Source organism: Hydractinia symbiolongicarpus, chromosome 13, assembly GCF_029227915.1.
Source record: "Hydractinia symbiolongicarpus strain clone_291-10 chromosome 13, HSymV2.1, whole genome shotgun sequence".
NCBI lineage: Eukaryota > Metazoa > Cnidaria > Hydrozoa > Anthoathecata > Hydractiniidae > Hydractinia > Hydractinia symbiolongicarpus.
Window position 1 is genome coordinate 8,289,623 of NC_079887.1, and position 18,050 is coordinate 8,307,672.

Genomic DNA, 18,050 nt, shown 5'->3' on the forward strand with positions numbered 1-18,050 from the left:
TCACTTTAAATGTACTGCATGCAGGTTTTATTTTGAGAAAGATATAAATTTTATTGAAATATTTTTTCTTTTTGTATGCAGGTGTTCAGAGCCGTTTTTGGTGAAATAAAAGATAATGGGTGAATTTATAAGTACTCGTTCCCAGTACATTATTTTATTTTGATGAAAGTAACCAACCTACAAAGTTCTTAATGAGTAAACATACTCCCAGATATAATTTGAGAATAAGAATTTCAACATTGAAATAATCTTTTTTTCTATACCAATCAGGAATTTTTTTTCATTTTTTTTCTTCACAGTATTTTAAATTTTTTAGAATTCGTAAAAGTAAAAAAGGTTTTGAATCCTCTCGCATGCGCCAGTTTTTGTGCGTACATCGAAATCTTTGCGCGTACATCAAAATCTTTGTGCGTGCGTCGAAATCTTTGTGCGTACATCGAAATCTTTGTGCGTACGTCGAAATCTTTGTGCGTATATGGAATTGATGACGTGGCGCCTCAAGGTATCATCAACAGGCTGGTGGCACCCTATAATGCGCAACTGGTTACCCTAGGGGTGGCACAGAAAAAAAACAGACTTTAATGATACATCTAGAACACTTATGAGTAAATAACAGCGCCTGCATGGGCGTTACATGGCACCATTAGGGTTTGCATTCCTGTGGCACCACTTTAGGAGTAAATACAGCACCTTTAATCATATCAGTGTAGTGCAGGTTAAATAAACCCACTTAAAACTAATCAAAGCGGGAAATAAAGAAAAAGAAAAATAGTACATGATAAAGTCGTATATTTTTACAAAAGCCTATTGCTCTTGCGTCAAATTACATTACTATTTATTATGATCATATTTAAATATGATCATAATTCTCAAAATCAAATAATATATATTACCTACTTGTCACGTGATCCTTTAAAAGTACATTTTACAGACCAGATAAAAAATATAGCTAAGAATGACGATAAATGAAAACACTATCAAATAAGGCTAATAAGGTAGTACATATTGCTATTGTGAATTCTGTTACTGGATACAAATTGGTTGACATTGTCAATCATTCATTTGTGTGTTAAAACTTCGTTCGTTCAGTTTATAACAACAATCTCCCAGCCAAAATGTAACGTAGTACAACTTTCGGTTGATGGGAAACATGGACGTTTCACGGTCAAGCTCTTACTGAAGAAGCTATGATTAAACAAGAACTACAAGTGTTTGAAACGAGGTAAAGCTAAATTAGCAAAAACTCGCAAAAATTCACAAATATTTTACGCAAAATTCAGCCTCTATTTATGAAGAGGTGACTGCGTGAACGGTGTGTTTCCCTCAAATCATAATGGCTACCCTGAAAAATACGGACCTGTAATTGGTTTAAAAGTGTCACATAGTATTTACCGACCGGGAGAATTCTTCGTACGGATCAAATATATCATCTTATTAAATCCCTTGATTGTAATCTCGCTTTACTAAAACAACTGTCGGTCTGTCTCCGAAGTTATTACGAAAGGTTTTTGTTTAATTTCACCTCTATCTGCACAAATCATCAAAAGTAATAATAAAGAAGAAATATGCACCAAATTGATTCTTACATTTGTTTTATTATATTTCCTTTCCTTTATAATAATGCGAAAACTTTAGATATCACAAAGTCTTTCCTCGATTATTCGTGACTTGTTTATCCGTATCTCGATTACCTTATACTTCAAGTAAAAAAACTTCTGCGGGCTGAAACTTTCGTTTTTTGGTCATTTTCGCGAAAGTTTATGTCTTTGTAAATTATAAATAAGCAAAACGCGAAAATTTTTTCACGCGAAATTAAAGATGTATTATAACACGAAAATCTTTTTACCCCAAGAAATTTAAAAACAGGAAAATATCAAAGTTAGTAATTTATTTATCCTCGTCCCCAGGATTTGTTGTTATTTCTTCCTAATTAATAACATTTTGTTGATGTAAAAATTTCTGCACCTAATGTGTATTTCGAATTATGTTATTATTTTCAAGTCCGTCAATGTTTAACGCAAACCTGTGAATGTAAACAATATCAGTAATGAAAAAGTACACGTGTGAGTCACCATTGCTGAAACAAAATCCTCATAGAATTATGTAACCTTAAACCATATGATTATTAAAAGGACTACTGTACTAAAAGCACTTTTAACCATGAAGATATGAAAACTATAAATTTATCTCTATGTTCTACACCAGAAAATATACAAAAATTTTCAATATTTGAGGAAAATCATTTTGGATGTTATTTTGCGTTTGGTCCGTTGTCAGGCTGCGCTCATGTCTCAGTTGCATTCAAAATATTTATAAAACAGCTTTTACAAACATAATACTGCCGACAGCAAAACTATCCGCGGTTTCCTGGTTTCTACATTAAGCAGATTGCTTTGTAATTTGAACATGGCCTGAAGGAAAGCCAAATATCTTTTTAAAAGGACGTTACATGTGGGTCAATCTCTTACAACTGATTCACCCGGTCTAATTTTTTTTTCTATGTTTGTGTTTTTTCCTAAAGGTTGTTAGAACCTTTTTTATGTGGTTGTGACATTGATAAATTCTCAAGGCTGATATAAAATTCTTAATAACTTTATTTTCCAATAAGGGAATGCAGAGAGCTTGAGATCGAAAAAGCCAATCTGGTACCTATACGCCCCTGATTTGTTTTTCTACAAGTTTCAGTGTAAAAATCAAAAGAAGGGAAAACAAGGCTGTAAAAGGACAAGACGCGAGGTCAGACAAAATTCTTACACGTCAAATAGAGTAGAAACCAGGTCAGACGTGAAATTTATTTTTCTGATCTCCGAAAAGTTCGACATAAACATTATTACAGTGACGAGATTACAAAAATGACAGAAGAGGAAAGGGAACCCACAAATATTTTCAACGACAAATGAAAAAGCAAATAAATACTTGTTCGAATGTATGATAGAATGGTAAATTAAGATATTAAATAATGGGTTTGTGAACTGTTAAATTGACTGACAAATAGACGGCTCAAAATGTTGAAATTTTATGTGTTGATCGTGTTGGTTTCTTCAACACTTTCAAATGTCGAAGCTCAAGAGAAACAATTCTATGGCAGTAAGTTGACTTTCTAAAACTCACTTTGTAAAAAATATCTTACATGATACTTATGTATGTACGCTTGTTCATAACATACCACGAATATTGTCTTAGAATAATAGGGTAAAAGTATATAAAGAAAAGAATATAGAATTAAATTATAGCAAAAGTGAAAATGTACACACAGAAAAAAAATCCCTTAAATGCTCAACAAATTAAAACCTATGACAGTTAATTCATATGTGTGAATGAGACAAGATAATTTCATTCCAATGTTGAACTTCTTTTTGGATCACTTTGACCTAAAATGGCGTTATTAAAAGGTACAGGAACTAATTTGACGTCATTGAAGAAGTTTTTTTGGATTAATTATAACCTTAAAAACAGGTAAGCAAAATTAACACTGTAATGTCATCATCATGTTCAGACTGCATCAATTTGTTTATTGCGTCAATTTCTTCTAAACTGGACTTTTCAATCATATTCAAATTACAAAATTCAACAAAGTTATATATTTTTACCCGATATTGTTGAGCACATCAATCTTTGCAATTGTCGGCCGAAATAGAGGAAAAAATGGTCTTTCAAAAATTTTTTTTTAACTAAGAATTTTCCTGTTTTTAATATTTTTAATACTATTTTACCAGTGTGTATGTAGCCAAACCAGTTTTTTGTTTATTATAAGGCTATTTTTACATCGCTTTGTTCTATTGTTTTATGTTTAATAAATCATAAGACAAAGTTGTATTACAAAAACACGAGACACTGGAGTTTTAAGTTGACCTTGCAATGTTCCCAAGGTAAATCAAGAAGGGGAAAATATACCAAAACAAAACGCAAAATAATGAAAAGAGAATTTACAAGCAGATATCGTTTTTTCATCAAAACCTTTTCCCTTAAACCCCCAACAGAGGTTGGGTCGTAATTTTAAATTGACTTGATTTATTATAGGGCCAACTATGCCAGTCGGTCTGGTCTTTAAAATTAACATAGTCATCGTAAACTTTTATTCCGCAGCCGTGCCGTGCGCAGTTCCCCTCTTTTTTAAAACATCATACAAGCAGCAGGAATTTTTAACCAAATTTAATGACTCGATAAAGAAAAATGCTTCCACGCTGTTAAGTAAACACTTCCAGTGTGTTCGTTGCCGTAATTTTGTTAAACTGTTGATTTTGGCAGAGTTGCAGAAATGGAAGCGACACAGTTTTTCCACAGAGACTAAAAAAGCGGGAAAAGTCGAAACATAGTTTTCCGCCATGCTGTTACATGTATATTATTAATTTTTTCTGTTATATGATTGGCTCACAAACGAGAACGCGCGTAAAAAGTCAAGAATAAATTTCAGGATTATCGAAATTCGGATTTCTCCAGCTCAAAAAAAACAATCGACATTCTTAACATTCATAACACCACTATCACATCCGCTTACTTCCGATAAACGACAAGGTAAATGTTTTGCGCACAAATTTCAACGTGTGGTTCCCTAAAGCCTATCCCTAACTCCAAAAACATCAGAAAAATACTTTTTATCATCATTCTTAGAAAGAGATAATATTCAAAAACTTAATGTGAATGTCAAAATATTTTTCATTGTTTGTGCGAATTGTTGTTGATTAAAATATCTAACTGCGCATGCGTTGTTTTGTAATCATTACGTTTACGTCAAAAGAGTCACCAGAATATAAACGTAGGCCTGAAAATCACACACCAACCGCAGTTCTGCACTGTTTCGTAATCCCTTTTGTTACCGTTTATCGTCACCGTAACTTTTTCCACTTATAAATAAATTCTGACTGACACAACAAACAAACAACCGTTTGTTTTAAAAATAAACACAAAATCCATCATACACCGTCATCATATATCCCATAATACATTGTTTATATTTTCTTTGTTTTATTTATCCCCTTATTTTTTATTTGCGAAGAGAATCTTTAAATATCAAAACTGACGGACAAAAATTGTTCTCAAATAACTTAGTGCGTAGTGCTTTTCCGTGTAAGCTTTTATGTGCTCACGATTCATAAAAATAGGCTTCTACAACAGAGATTTAAGCATTTTATTGTCTATAAAGACTTGTTATGTCTGTAGCTACAGGACTCTATTTCGGTTTCTGATATTTGGCAACCACGTTTATCAGATAAGCGAAAACGAAGCTCTGGTGCGTTTCCGCTTTAGAGAGGTTACATTAAGAGGGTATTGTAAATTGGCACTTGAAATGACGTCTGTTGTGAAAAGGTTTTGACCATCTGTCCCTGAAAAATGTCCGTCAAGAGATTTCGCTGTATTCTTAAGCGTATTTTTCACGACAAGGTTTTTTTAATAGGATTACTTTCAAAGTAAATATTTAGCCACAAATAACTTGATAGATTTTCTTATTTGTGTTTTTAATTTGTGTATGATAAAAATATTTACTTCAACCAGTATTTAATGTCAATAAAAATCATTATCAACAAACAAATAAAAAAACAGTGGTTTTACCGACTGCACAACAGCCTCGTTTTCAGAACATTTTGATTTTTTTTGCTTATGTGTTAATTCAAGAGGATGTTTAAGAGAGAGGAGTAATCTTTCCTAAATGACTATTCCATAGAAATAACTATTAACTTATTGACTATAGTTAAGTTTTTAAGAATATAGGGCCTCGTCAAAAAATTAATATATACTTACAAAAGTACGAGTGTGGCTAAATCCAATAGCCCACACCTTCATTTGTGCCAATGACCTATGCTTTAAAAAAACTGGTTGCTACTCGAATATTTTTTATTGAATCTCAGGAAATTGGAATCAGAATATTTTTGTTTTTCTCAGGTTGTGCATATGGTTTCTGCGAGCAGTTGTGCAAGGAGGTGGCTGTTGATATCATGTCGTGTTACTGTCGCCGTGGTTACATACTAAGAAGTGACGGCAGACGATGTATAGAAAGTGAGTGTCTCGTCCTAAAAACCTTAACTTTAACTTTATCAACCTCTCAGGAATTACTTTCTTTGGCATAGTCACATTACTCAGTTGTTTATATTACAATTTAGTTGGGTTTCAATTTACATGTAGCTGGTAATTTTGAAATTCTCTTCTTAGTTTGGCAACAGTCTGTCCAAATAATCGAATTTTATCTAAAGTTAATTCAACCAAGGAACAATTTTAATTATATTGAACACGATGGGGGCCATGTACTCTCAAATAAATTTGGCCAATAACACCAAACGTTTTTTTGGATCTCTATGATTTAGCTTGCATTCTGTTACCAACTATTTGAAAGAAACGCATCGATTCGTACTTTTTAACACTGGTTTTGTTTGCTTTTAGACCAGGACGACACCATTTACTCAGGCGATGACGAATCTAGTAGTACCGGTGAAGAAACGTCAAACTGTGACGACGAACAAGGGACATGTAACAAAGAAGAAATCATCTCTGGTGATGGAGATTATTCGTCGTTTTTTCACCCGTCAGCGTCAACGTTGCCTTCAACGTCGTCTTTTAAATCACCGTCAGCGTCATCATTAACGTTACCCTTAGTATCATCGTTTTCTTTAATAACGCCGTCGCCGTTATCTTCAACGCTGTTGTATGCAACGATACCCAGCTCGTCAGGCAAGCAAAGTTCAAAACTTCTCCCAGCAAGCACTGCGAGTGATAAAATGGATATGTTATCAACTTCAACCAACAACATCATTGACAAACCAAGTATAACATATCTGGATGGTGCAACAAGTACCCAGCTCCATGCTGTAGTATCAACAACCAATAAAAAATCAAGCCGGTTGTCAACGGTATCCGCTTTGATTTCTACTGATAGTATTGCAAACTCATATGAAAATTCACAGCTGAATACAAAAATAGAAACTGAAGCGTCTAGCCAAGTTTTTTCCACTTATCGGTCTACATCAAGTTTCTCAGTTATTTCACCATCTTCTTCGTCATCTTTTTATTATCCGATGGCAACTTACACGGCAACTGATAGAACAACAAAATCAACATTAGGTGTCCACAATGCGGTCGGAATGTCATCAAATGTTCTAAATGTTGACAAATCTTTTTCTGCCATTGTACTCCCTTCGTTAAATGTCATCTCAAAAAAAGTTGACACGACTTCAAGTACTGTTGCTATGGCTGCTTTAGAACCGTCCCAAAAAATTGCTTCGATAACCACGTCAATAATGAAAACTGATTCATCTTCTAGCAAGATTTGGTCACCATCAGAATTTTTCACTGTACAGCAAGAAAAACAGGAAACCTCTGTATACGCCTCAACTAATACAATTGTGGAAACAACGAAGTTATTAACCTCAAGATATTTCAACACAGCAAGTTTATATGCAGAAGAAAAGATTTCTCCGTCTGTATCATTTCCAGCTGAACTACTATCAACTGAATATAATAATAAAATGACTTTCATTAATACACCCCTTGGAGAAAGTGTTGATATTTATACTCATTTTAATAATGCACCAACATCCAACATGCTGATTGGAAGTAAATCTTCTGAAAGAAGAGCAAACGTGACAAACAATGCCATGTTCACACACACTAAGAATCTTAAACCATCAATGCTAAAGCTAAACACAAAAGATGCTAGCCATAGTTTTCGAAAGTTGTTTGTATCAAGATCAACCAAGACTTACTCAAAAACGTCATTATTACATGAACCCAACGAGGGAATGAACGAAGAGAAATTGGATACAAGAAAAACACCCATAAAGCATATTTCTATAAGCAAGTCTCAAGTTACAAAGTCGACCGTATTTATTGAGGAAAAGGAAAATGTTACAGTTCGAAAACAAAATGGTAGCCAACTCGTTGCAATATCACACATTTTATTTTTACTGGTCCTAGCACGAGTAGGATTCATCACAATAAAAAATATCACGTGATCATTAAAATATATGACAAGATTTTACGGAACAAACGCGAGTTTGTTCCAAAGAGTTTTTGTTGTCTCTTCAGCTTGTCTAACAAGCCACTTCAGTCCCTGGAGAAGTTAGAAAGAAACATTTCGTTAACAATTATTATGTTATCAACAATCATCCTCCTAGAAAACGCTAATGCCATTATTGCGATTTTTTCGCATAAATTTCCCTTAAGGGAATTAATTTTCGCGGAATGAAATTTTCGTAATTCATATGCAAAAATCACGAATTTTTTGCGTATTCGCGAAAATTACTTCTCTTTAAGGCAGAAAAGGTAGTAAAAATAAATTCTTGTTGCAGCTTTATTGTAGAGTGTTGTTTTATAGAATTATGAGGGTGGTAATTATATTAAGTATGACTTTTTGCAAGCAATATATTCCGTGAAATTTGCACTTCGAATTTGTTTTTTTTTAAATTTCTACTTTTTGATTTTCGAAAATATTGTTGACTGTTTCAAATTTTGTCAAAAACAAATCAGTATTATTTTTGCACTAATTTTTTATCAAACCAGTTTTTACCTAACAATTACATATACCATATTGTCGAAAACGGAGACGGTAACGTTCAGGACACGTTACAAGAAAACAGCGCTTCTGCGAACCAGGCACACAAGTTGAAGTAAAGCCAAATATGATCTATGTCTGCAGGTGTCTGTTGCAACAAGCGCTATCCTTTGGGACGTGATTTAAATAGTGCCAATAAAAATTAGTCGCCTACTTGCTTGGAGGCTAGAGATACTTATAAATTGTTCTATACAATTCAACTGAATACCCCTCACTGTCTATATACACAGTACTCCCCCATGTTACCAACATGAAAATAATATAGACAGATAGATAATATAGATAGACAATATAGATACATAACATAGATGGATAATATAGATAGATAGATAATATAGATAGATAGTGTAGATGGATAATATGTATAGATAGATAATATAGATGGATAATATAGATAGATAGATATTATAGATAGATAATACAGATGGATAATATAGATAGACTAGTCGATAAGGCCCGTGGAAAAATCCACTTAGTCATTTAAATTTTGCTGACGTCAGCAGAGACCTGTCAGAACACAATTTTTTTTTCAGAAAAGTGTATGCCTGTTGCCTTCATCGTATAGATCTTGAAACGCTGATCAAGAAAATGTATAGGATCGTGTAGTTTTGACAAACGGATGCAGAGATATTAGGGTTAAAAAGTTTTTTGATGACGTCATTAACCCGTAACGGATTCGGTGACCCAGGTTTGGAAAACTTACCCAAATTGGTCCCAGGTAGTCCCTAGTTACCCACGCAGAAGATGACGTCAGTTATTCCCATCTGTTTCCAAGTTATTTAGTCATTTAGCCTTAAATTTAAAAGTCCAAGGCAAAGGCTTCACTAATCTTAATATACTTTCCTTTGACGTCAATATTGCTCTAACGTCAAAGTTTGCTAATTTACAGAACAAATTTATAGGTGATGTTTTATAGACATTATCAAAGAAATTTTATCCACTTTGCAAAAGTCACAGACAGAACTGGCGTATTATTATATAGACTAGTCGATAAGGCCCGTGGAAAAATCCACTTAGGCAGGATAACAGAGAAAAATAACCGTCATTTAAATTTTGATGACGTCAGCAGAGACATGTCAGAACACAAAACTTTTGTTTTCTGAAATGTGTATGCCTGTTGCCTTCATCGTATAGATCTTGAAACGTTGATCAAGAAAATGTATAGGATCGTGTATTTTTGACAAACGGTTGCAGAGATATTAGGGTTTGAAGGTTTTTTGATGACGTCTTCAACCCGTCCATTCCCGAAACGGATTCAGGGACCCAGGTTTGGGAAACTTACCCAAATTGGTCAAAGGTGGTCGCTAGTTACCTACGCAGGAGATGACGTCAGTTATTTCCACCCGTTTCCAAGTTATTTAGCCTTAAATTTAAAAGTGCAATGCAATGGCTTCACTAATCTTAATATACTTTCCTTTGACGTCAATATTGCTTTAACGTCAAAGTTTGGTAATTTACAGAACAAATTTATAGACGATGTTTTATAGACTTTATCAAAGAAATTTTATCCACTTTGCAAAAGTCACAGACAGACAGAACTGGCGTATTATTATATAGACTAGTCGATAAGGCCCGTGGAAAAATCCACTTAGGCAGGATAACAGAGAAAAACAACCATCATTTAAATTTTGCAGACATCAGCAGAGACCTGTGAAAACCCAAAAAAAAATTTTTAAAATATGTATACCTGTTGCCTTCATCGTATAGATCTTGAAATGCTGATCAAGAAAATGTATATGATCATGTATCTTTGACAAACGGTTGCAGAGATATCAAGGTTTAAAGGTTTTTTGATGACGTCATCAAACCGTCCATTCCGAAACGGATTCCGGGACCCAGGTTTGAAAAACTTACCCAAATTGGTCCCAGGTTGTCCCTAGTTACCCACGCGGTGAAAAAACATTGACGTCACCACCTCGTTTCCAAGTTATTTGGCCTCAAAGTTTTAAGTGCATTGTAATGGCTTCACTAATCTTAATCAACTTTCCTTTGACGTCAATACTATTTTATCGGTAAAGTTTGGTAAATTACAGAACAATTTTATAGGCGATGTTTTATAGAATTTGTTAAAGAAAATTTCGAAGAATGTAATCCACTTTGCAAAAGTGACAGACAGACACAATTAGCGTATTATTATAAGAGACTAGTCGATAAACACCCGTGGAGAAATCCACTTAGGCAATAGGACATTGAAAATATTGGTTTGCTGTCGTCAGCATTGCAAATCCAAAAAAAAAAAGAAATTGGCGAAATTTAGTTTATTCGTTGCCTGTAACGTGTAGAGGTTGAAACGCTGATCAAAATAATATAGGATCATAACTTTTCTACGAACAACAAAAGACATAAAAGGGTTTTAAAATTTTGCTGACGTCAGCAATGGCCCGGTAAAACGCGAAAAAAATTTTTCAGAAATTTATATCCCTGTTACCTTCATCGTGTAGACCTTGAAACGATGATCAAGAAAATGTATAGGATCATATATCTTTGACAAACGGTTGCAGAGATATTAGGGTTTAAAGATTTTTGATGACGTCATCAACCCGTCCATTCCAAAACGGATTCGGGGACCCAGGCTTGGGAAACTTACCCAAATTGGTCCAAGGTGGTCCCTAGTTACCCACGCGGTAAAAAAATCATTGACGTCACCAACTCGTTTCCAAGTTATTTAGCCTCAAAGTTTTAGGTGCACTGTAATGGCTTCATTAATTTAATATAGGATATTGACGTTAAAGTGGTGTTATTGACGTCGCGCCGTAATGTCTGAATATTTACCATATTAGACATGCATTTTTCGGCAATATCAAAGGAAAATGAAGACATCCACTTTGCCTGTCACAGAGACACGGAACTGGCGTATTATTATATAGACTAGTCGATAAGGCCCGTGGAAAAATCCACTTAGGCAGAAAAACAATTGAAAAGTTCTGTCATTTGAATTTTGATGACATCAGCAAATATTTCAGTGTATTGAATATGCCTTTTACTAAAAAAAATTATCTGAAAATGCATAAAAAGAAAGTATATAAGTCATAATTTAACAAAAAAGTTCTTAAAATCTAACACAAAATATCAAATGTCAAATCGCATGAAATCCTCCCAACAAAACTTCAGACAAAATATGAAAAACAACGGCGTGCAAGGTGTAAAATCTAGTTAGTAGAAAGTTACAACATTGACAGTCACAACCCAGACAGTTACGACAACAATAATAATAATGTCAGAAATAACACATATCTCAAATATGTATACATCTTATTATGTGATTATGTTGAAAACTTTCAATATTTTAATCTGAAGTGTCGAAAAGAAAGGCTTGCAACAGTAAGCACAGATCTATGAAATAAGTTCTTTACGCATTTTAAACATTGTCTTTTCCCTAAATGCTTATACAACAATACAACCTGAACAATATCAAAAATCCAAACATAAACAAACACAAAACACCTAAAAACAAAAAGTTAAACTTTGAAAATCATTTATTCGGTTGCATACCATCCTCTCCCGCAAAAATATGCACAAAATGTAAAAATTAACCGGTTAACAAAACAATTTTTTGTCTAATGATCCGTACTGACTTTACCAAACATTTTAACCTGAAATGTCGAAAAAGCAATGAGCAAGGAGTAAATTTCAAATCAACAAAAATCATTATTTTGAAAACATTGTATACATATATGGTCCTTCCTCACAAAAGTTTACAATAAATGTAGAACACAAAGGTTTATGAGGAGCAAATCAAAATATGAACAAAAATCAGTTCAATTGGCATGTTCTATATTGTCTTCAGCCATAAAATCTTCCACAAAATTGATATGAAACCCATCAAATTCAACTCAGAAAAAGCAGTCATTTAAGTGCATACAAAAATACAACTTGTAGAATATCAAATTATTATTTATGGTCCTCCCTCACAACAGTTAAATTTTTGCACTAAATTTGCAACACAAAATACAAATTCTTAATAATTCCTATGGTTTTCCTCAAAAGTTTAATCAAAATATAAAAGATGAGAGGTGAACGACAAAATCAAAGTTTGCAGAATTTAATTATTTTGGTATATATATGTCTATTGATATATGCCCTCTATAACAATATTTCAATCCAAAATGTGAAAAAGAAAAACAGTTTGCAACAAAATCAGTTATTCTGATGATATTGCATACACTTTTTCTCCGTGTAGTGTGTAAAAAAAGAATGGTTGTAGGAAATACTTCTGATTCAACAAAAATCAGTATTTGCATCTTGTACTCATTAAATATTACCCAAAATTTCAAAAAACTGTGATTTGGAATGCATCAAATTTATAAATAGAGAGGGATCAGTCATTTCGGTATGTTGTACAGAGTCCTGCCCGGTAAGAATTTATACAAAATATAAAAAAAACACAAGTTTTTTCGGTGTTGTACTCCCTCAAAAAAGTTGAAACTTCCTTAATTGAGACAAAATGCCATAAACAAAAACATTTTAGTCAGAACATCTAGAACAACAAAAATCACTACACTTAAGGTACCAGAATTACTACATGTTAAATAAAAATCGTTTCATCATATTGCATGTAACCGATGTATATAAGTTTAGTTACACAAAATGTGAAAAATACATTATTTGCGTACACAAATTGTGAAAAATACATTATTTGCTTAAAAACAGTCCTTAAACTCTTCTTAAATATTATGTAATACTTTTTTAAAAGTTGTTGTGGCTTGTTAATTTAAGCTTAAAATGTCAATTAAAATAAGTTACTGTCACATTCTTAGCAAAGACCACTAAGATTAGCTTACATGTAAAAAGCAACATAAAACTGAAGCTAACATAAGGTAGCTACAGCAGCTAATAGCTGGTCACCTAAATATAAACTGGAGACTTAGCTAGGTATAAAGAACATGGCTACATATTTATAAATTCCTAGCTACCTAGCTAGTTGTTGTTGGTGTGGTTGATGCTAGCTAACAAACATGTGTCGCATCAATAATATCATCAAATTTTAAAAAACATAAACAAACCTTACAGAAATCTTTCTATACTTCATTTATATACCATGCCCCTTTTTAAATGCTTTTGTAAAGATTTATTTTGAAGGCAAGAGAAGACAAATGCTTAAAAAGGACAGCCATCTTTTTTGCAAACACAATTTCCGTTACTTTGTGCCAGAACTTCATTTAACAAACCACACAAAACTCGCGGCTTTTCACGACAAAGAAGACATATTTTTTTCGGCAACATCAAAGATTTTTTTCGGCGACATCAAAGGAAAATGACGATATCAACTTTGCCTGTTACAGACACACGGAACTGGCTTATTATTATAGAGACTAGTCGATAAGGCCCGTGGAAAAATCCACTTAGGCAGGATAACAGAGAAAAACCGTCATTTAAATTTTGATGACGTCAGCAGAGACATGTCAGAACACAAAATGTTTTTTTTCAGAAATGTGTATGCCTGTTGCCTTCATCGTATAGATCTTGAAACGCTGAGCAAGAAAATGTATAGGATCATGTACTTTTGACAAACGGTTGCAGAGATATTAGGGTTTAAAGGTTTTTTAATGACGTCATCAACCCGTCCATTCCGAAACGGATTCGGGGACCCAGGTTTGGGATAATTACCCAAATTGGTCCCAGGTGGTCCCTAGTTACCCACGCGGTGAAAAATCATTGACGTCACCACCTCGTTTCCAAGTTATTTGGCCTCAAAGTTTTAGGTGCACTGTAACGGCTTCAATAATTTAATATAGGATATTGACGTTAAAGTAATATTATTGACGTCGCGCCGTAACGTCAGAAAATTTAACATATTGGATATGCATTTTTCGGCAACATCAAAGGAAAATGACGATATCCACTTTGCCTGTTACAGACACACGGAACTGGCTTATTAATATATAGATAATATAGATAGATAGATAATAGATAATATAGATAGATGGATAGTATAGATAGATAATATAGATAGATAGATAATATAGATAGATAGATAATATAGATAGATAGATAATATAGATAGATAAAATCTCTTATAATAATAAGGAGAGTGTGTCTGTTTGTGTGTCTGTAACAGGCAAAGTGGATGTCTCCATTTTCCTTTGATGTTGCCGAAAAATGCATGTCTAATATGTTAAATTTTCTGACGTTACGACGCGACGAAAATAACACTACTTTAACGTCAATATCCTATATTAAATTAATGAAGCCATTACAGTGCACCTAAAACTTTGAGGCCAAATAACTTGGAAACGAGGTGGTGACGTCAATGATTTTTCACCGCGTGGGTAACTAGGGACCACCTAGGACCAATTTGGGTAATTTTCCCAAACCTGGGTCCCCGAATCCGTTTCGGAATGGATAAAAAACCTTTAAACGCTAATATCTCTGCAACCGTTTGTCCAAAGTACATGATCCTATACATTTTCTTGCTCAGCGTTTCAAGATCTATACGATGAAGGCAACAGGCATAGACATTTCTGAAAAAAAACATTTTGTGTTCTGACATGTCTCTGCTGACGTTATTAAAATTTAAATGACGGTTGTTTTTCTCTGTTATCCTGCCTAAGTGGATTTTTCCACGGGCCTTATCGACTAGTAGATGAATAATATAGGATTTCTGTACGTCTATACGAACTGTGCTTGCGCAGTAAGACGTCATCGATGTTTGTTTTGTTTAGCTATGTTTCAGCACACCTTCGTCTCAATAGCGATCATTTATAACGTCATTGATGTTCTCCTGTGGGCAGAGCTTATAGTCATAGATATCACACAGAGCATTTTTGTTCCCAGAGCTCTTTAAGAAGGTTTATCTCAAAAAGCTCTGGGACGAGACTGGACATGAAGATGTATAAGAACTAAAGTGAAAAATGAAATCCGATTATTAGCTATTTTTTTAAGTTTTTATGTTTTTAATTTTTAACTTTTCGGTTAATTTCTTCACTTAATATAAAGGATAGATGTCCTTTTTAAGACAAACATAAGAAGTCTAGAGAAGAGAATAGTTTACTTAAGCAGAACTAACTCGATGACAGAATCATATTTACTGTCTTACTCACTCAATATTTATTGACGTCATTAATGTAGGATTATAAAATGGCAGCTGCAATAACGGTAGTTTAAAAATCTCAAAGCACCATTGAGCAATGTAAGTAGAAATTTTTTTGTCTTAATTCCAGTGTAATGAGATATACGTGCCAGAAGAATACACTTTGTTATGTCCAGTTACAAAGAAGATATATACAAGTTATTTTAATCCGGCTTTGAATGTTCCTATCGAGAATGAACATTTGTAATGTGAGGTGATGCTTCAACATTTTTTTCGTTTTCCTTTTGTAACATTTCTTTCTCTGTCATATAATTTTTAAAAAGGCATTACTCAAAGGCATTTTGATCAGATTTCAGGCAAAGTTCCAAAATTTTTATTTACATAGGAAGCTGCTATATTTTATCTTGATCCTCGCTTCGCTGGATATCTCCACCGCCGATATCGATATCAATCGTATCAAATCAAAACTTGTAAAGACTTTTAATGGCAACATACCAAGAGCTGTTGTTGACTGGATGACGATTCTAGATGACAGTGTTGGTCTGTTGTCATGCCTACCAACCATTAAAGAAGGAAGATGTTACAAATCCAAAAAATGTAAATTACCAAAATTGAAATTTGGCGGTCGAATGCTGTCTTTTGTGTTGTCGATCTGCAAAAATCCATGGCAAATAATCATCAATTTTTTTCCATTCAGGTTGCCTTGGTATGCCAAACTTAATATGCAACCTTTTATTATCAACATTGACAGCAACGAGAAAAATGGTATTTTCACAGTCAAATCGAACACGCAAATGAAGGCTAAGATACGTTACGTTAACTTTGGCGTAGCAAAAGCTTCTCTTAGGATAGATGGTTTAATTCGCTATGATTGTACCAAGCCACATGGAAAACGTAATTGGATGCAACGCGTTCAGTACAATTTAAAAGCTCCGAACGCACAGTATACCAAAATGTTTTACAAGTTGAAAATTCGAATGGAAATTAAAAAGAAAAGGTTTAATTGGTTCAAATTTGACTACAAATGCGTGCGTTGCGAAAATATTATTAATAAATCTGGAAGCTTTGGGTCTGGTCGGCCGTCTTGTGAAAAAGATATGTCGAGGTACTCAAAAAACATGTTGGAAAAAGAGAGAAGGTGCCGTAGATACAGAAATCATAGATCAAAATGCCAGATACATTAGATTTTAAAAGGACATGAAGGGTGGGTCGGAAGGGGGTGTGTGGGTGGGTGGATGGATTACTTTCTTATTAGTTTCCCAGTGATATTTTTTACTAAGTTTTAAAAGCTAAATCTCATATTTACTACATTTTTCACCCACTTGTTTTGTTCTAAGAGTTATAAATTCTTTCTCCTTACTAAACTCAAGGTCGCATAAACATTAAATGATGGCAAAAGGGCTAATATATTTCACACATTTAGGAAACTCGATTTCATAAAATTAACTTGGTAAAAATTAGCATATTTTGCACACGTGTTTTATTGACATGAAAACTTCAACATAATAACATAGCATGGCAATATAGAGTGAGAAAAAACTTTTTTAAAAATAGGAGTAGATATACCACCCTTGATATGTTATTGAGATTATTGTGAAATAATGCGCATTTTGTATTTCATGGTTCATATACTTTTATTTGTTAATAGGAACCAACAACAACAACAACAACAAAACACACAAACAAAAACGATCTCCAATTTATCTAATATTTCCCACAACGAATATTTTATGTTTAATACTCTCAAATTATTAAAAATCATATTTCCTGTCCACTACAGATAATTGAACAGTTTACATGCACCAGACAGTACCGCCTCAATTATTCACGAGCAGATTCGACAAAAAGAAGGTTAATCCAAATTTTGGAGGATATCAAATAGAAGAATGTCACTTAAGGTCGCTCCCAATGAAACTGGTTTTGGCTGCAACTTTCAATGTTAGCATTTGTGGATACGCGTTAGATTTTCTTTCTTAATGCGACAATTTGAAACGCTTTGCAACGTGACACTATACAACCTCCAAACTTTTGCAGACAAAATAACTTTTTTTAACAAGCAATACAAACGCTACCATCTGTAATGTAATAAAAATTGAGCATATAGAGCAGCTTGGTATCTTAGCTAGAGCATGTTAAGATTTAAATGTTTGGAAATGCAGCCTTCAATACTTTAATTGGAAGCATCCTTTCATAAAAACAAAAAATAATTCCAAATTTAGAAATCTAGGAAGCACTAATAAATTATTTTTTTGCGAAATAAAATGTACGAAAGAGTTTTATTCACATATCAAAGTAGCCAAACTGTGGAGATGCTTCTCAATAACGTCGTATTTTTTAATCTTCACTGCATACTTAGGTTTAGCTGCAATTTCTCTCATTTCATCCATGTCAGCGCGTGCTCCAATTCCAACTGCTATTATGTGCACTCCTTTGTTCTAAAAATGAATGTGAAGATGTTTAATTTACATTTTCTTGACA

The 18,050-nt window shown here is 33.6% G+C and overlaps 2 protein-coding genes and 1 long non-coding RNA gene across 4 annotated transcripts; 2 read left to right on the forward strand and 1 right to left on the reverse strand.

Moving 5' to 3' along the window:
• Positions 1-772: 772 nt before the first annotated feature.
• Positions 773-3,965, reverse strand: LOC130624261 (uncharacterized). Its single transcript, XR_008981194.1, has 2 exons — positions 3,591-3,965; positions 773-1,185 (listed from the first exon to the last, which is right to left on the reverse strand). It is a non-coding gene; the product is annotated as an uncharacterized LOC130624261 (long non-coding RNA).
• LOC130624258 (uncharacterized) lies at positions 2,818-8,374 on the forward strand. The gene is made up of 3 exons (XM_057439832.1): positions 2,818-3,087; positions 5,881-5,994; positions 6,376-8,374. The coding sequence occupies exons 1-3, from the start codon at positions 3,006-3,008 to the stop codon at positions 7,941-7,943; spliced, it is 1,764 nt and encodes a 587-aa protein (XP_057295815.1). The 5' UTR covers positions 2,818-3,005; the 3' UTR covers positions 7,944-8,374.
• Positions 8,375-15,378: 7,004 nt separating this feature from the next.
• Positions 15,379-17,648, forward strand: LOC130623798 (uncharacterized). Of its 2 annotated transcripts, none has more exons than XM_057439320.1 (2): positions 15,379-15,671; positions 15,958-17,647. In XM_057439320.1, coding segments are annotated over exons 1-2 (801 nt in total). In that variant the 5' UTR covers positions 15,379-15,669; the 3' UTR covers positions 16,757-17,647. The 2 variants fall into 2 exon arrangements, with proteins under 2 accessions (XP_057295303.1, XP_057295302.1); XM_057439319.1 differs by having other exon boundaries at positions 15,659-15,825; positions 15,958-17,648.
• The last annotated feature ends 402 nt before the right edge of the window (positions 17,649-18,050 follow it).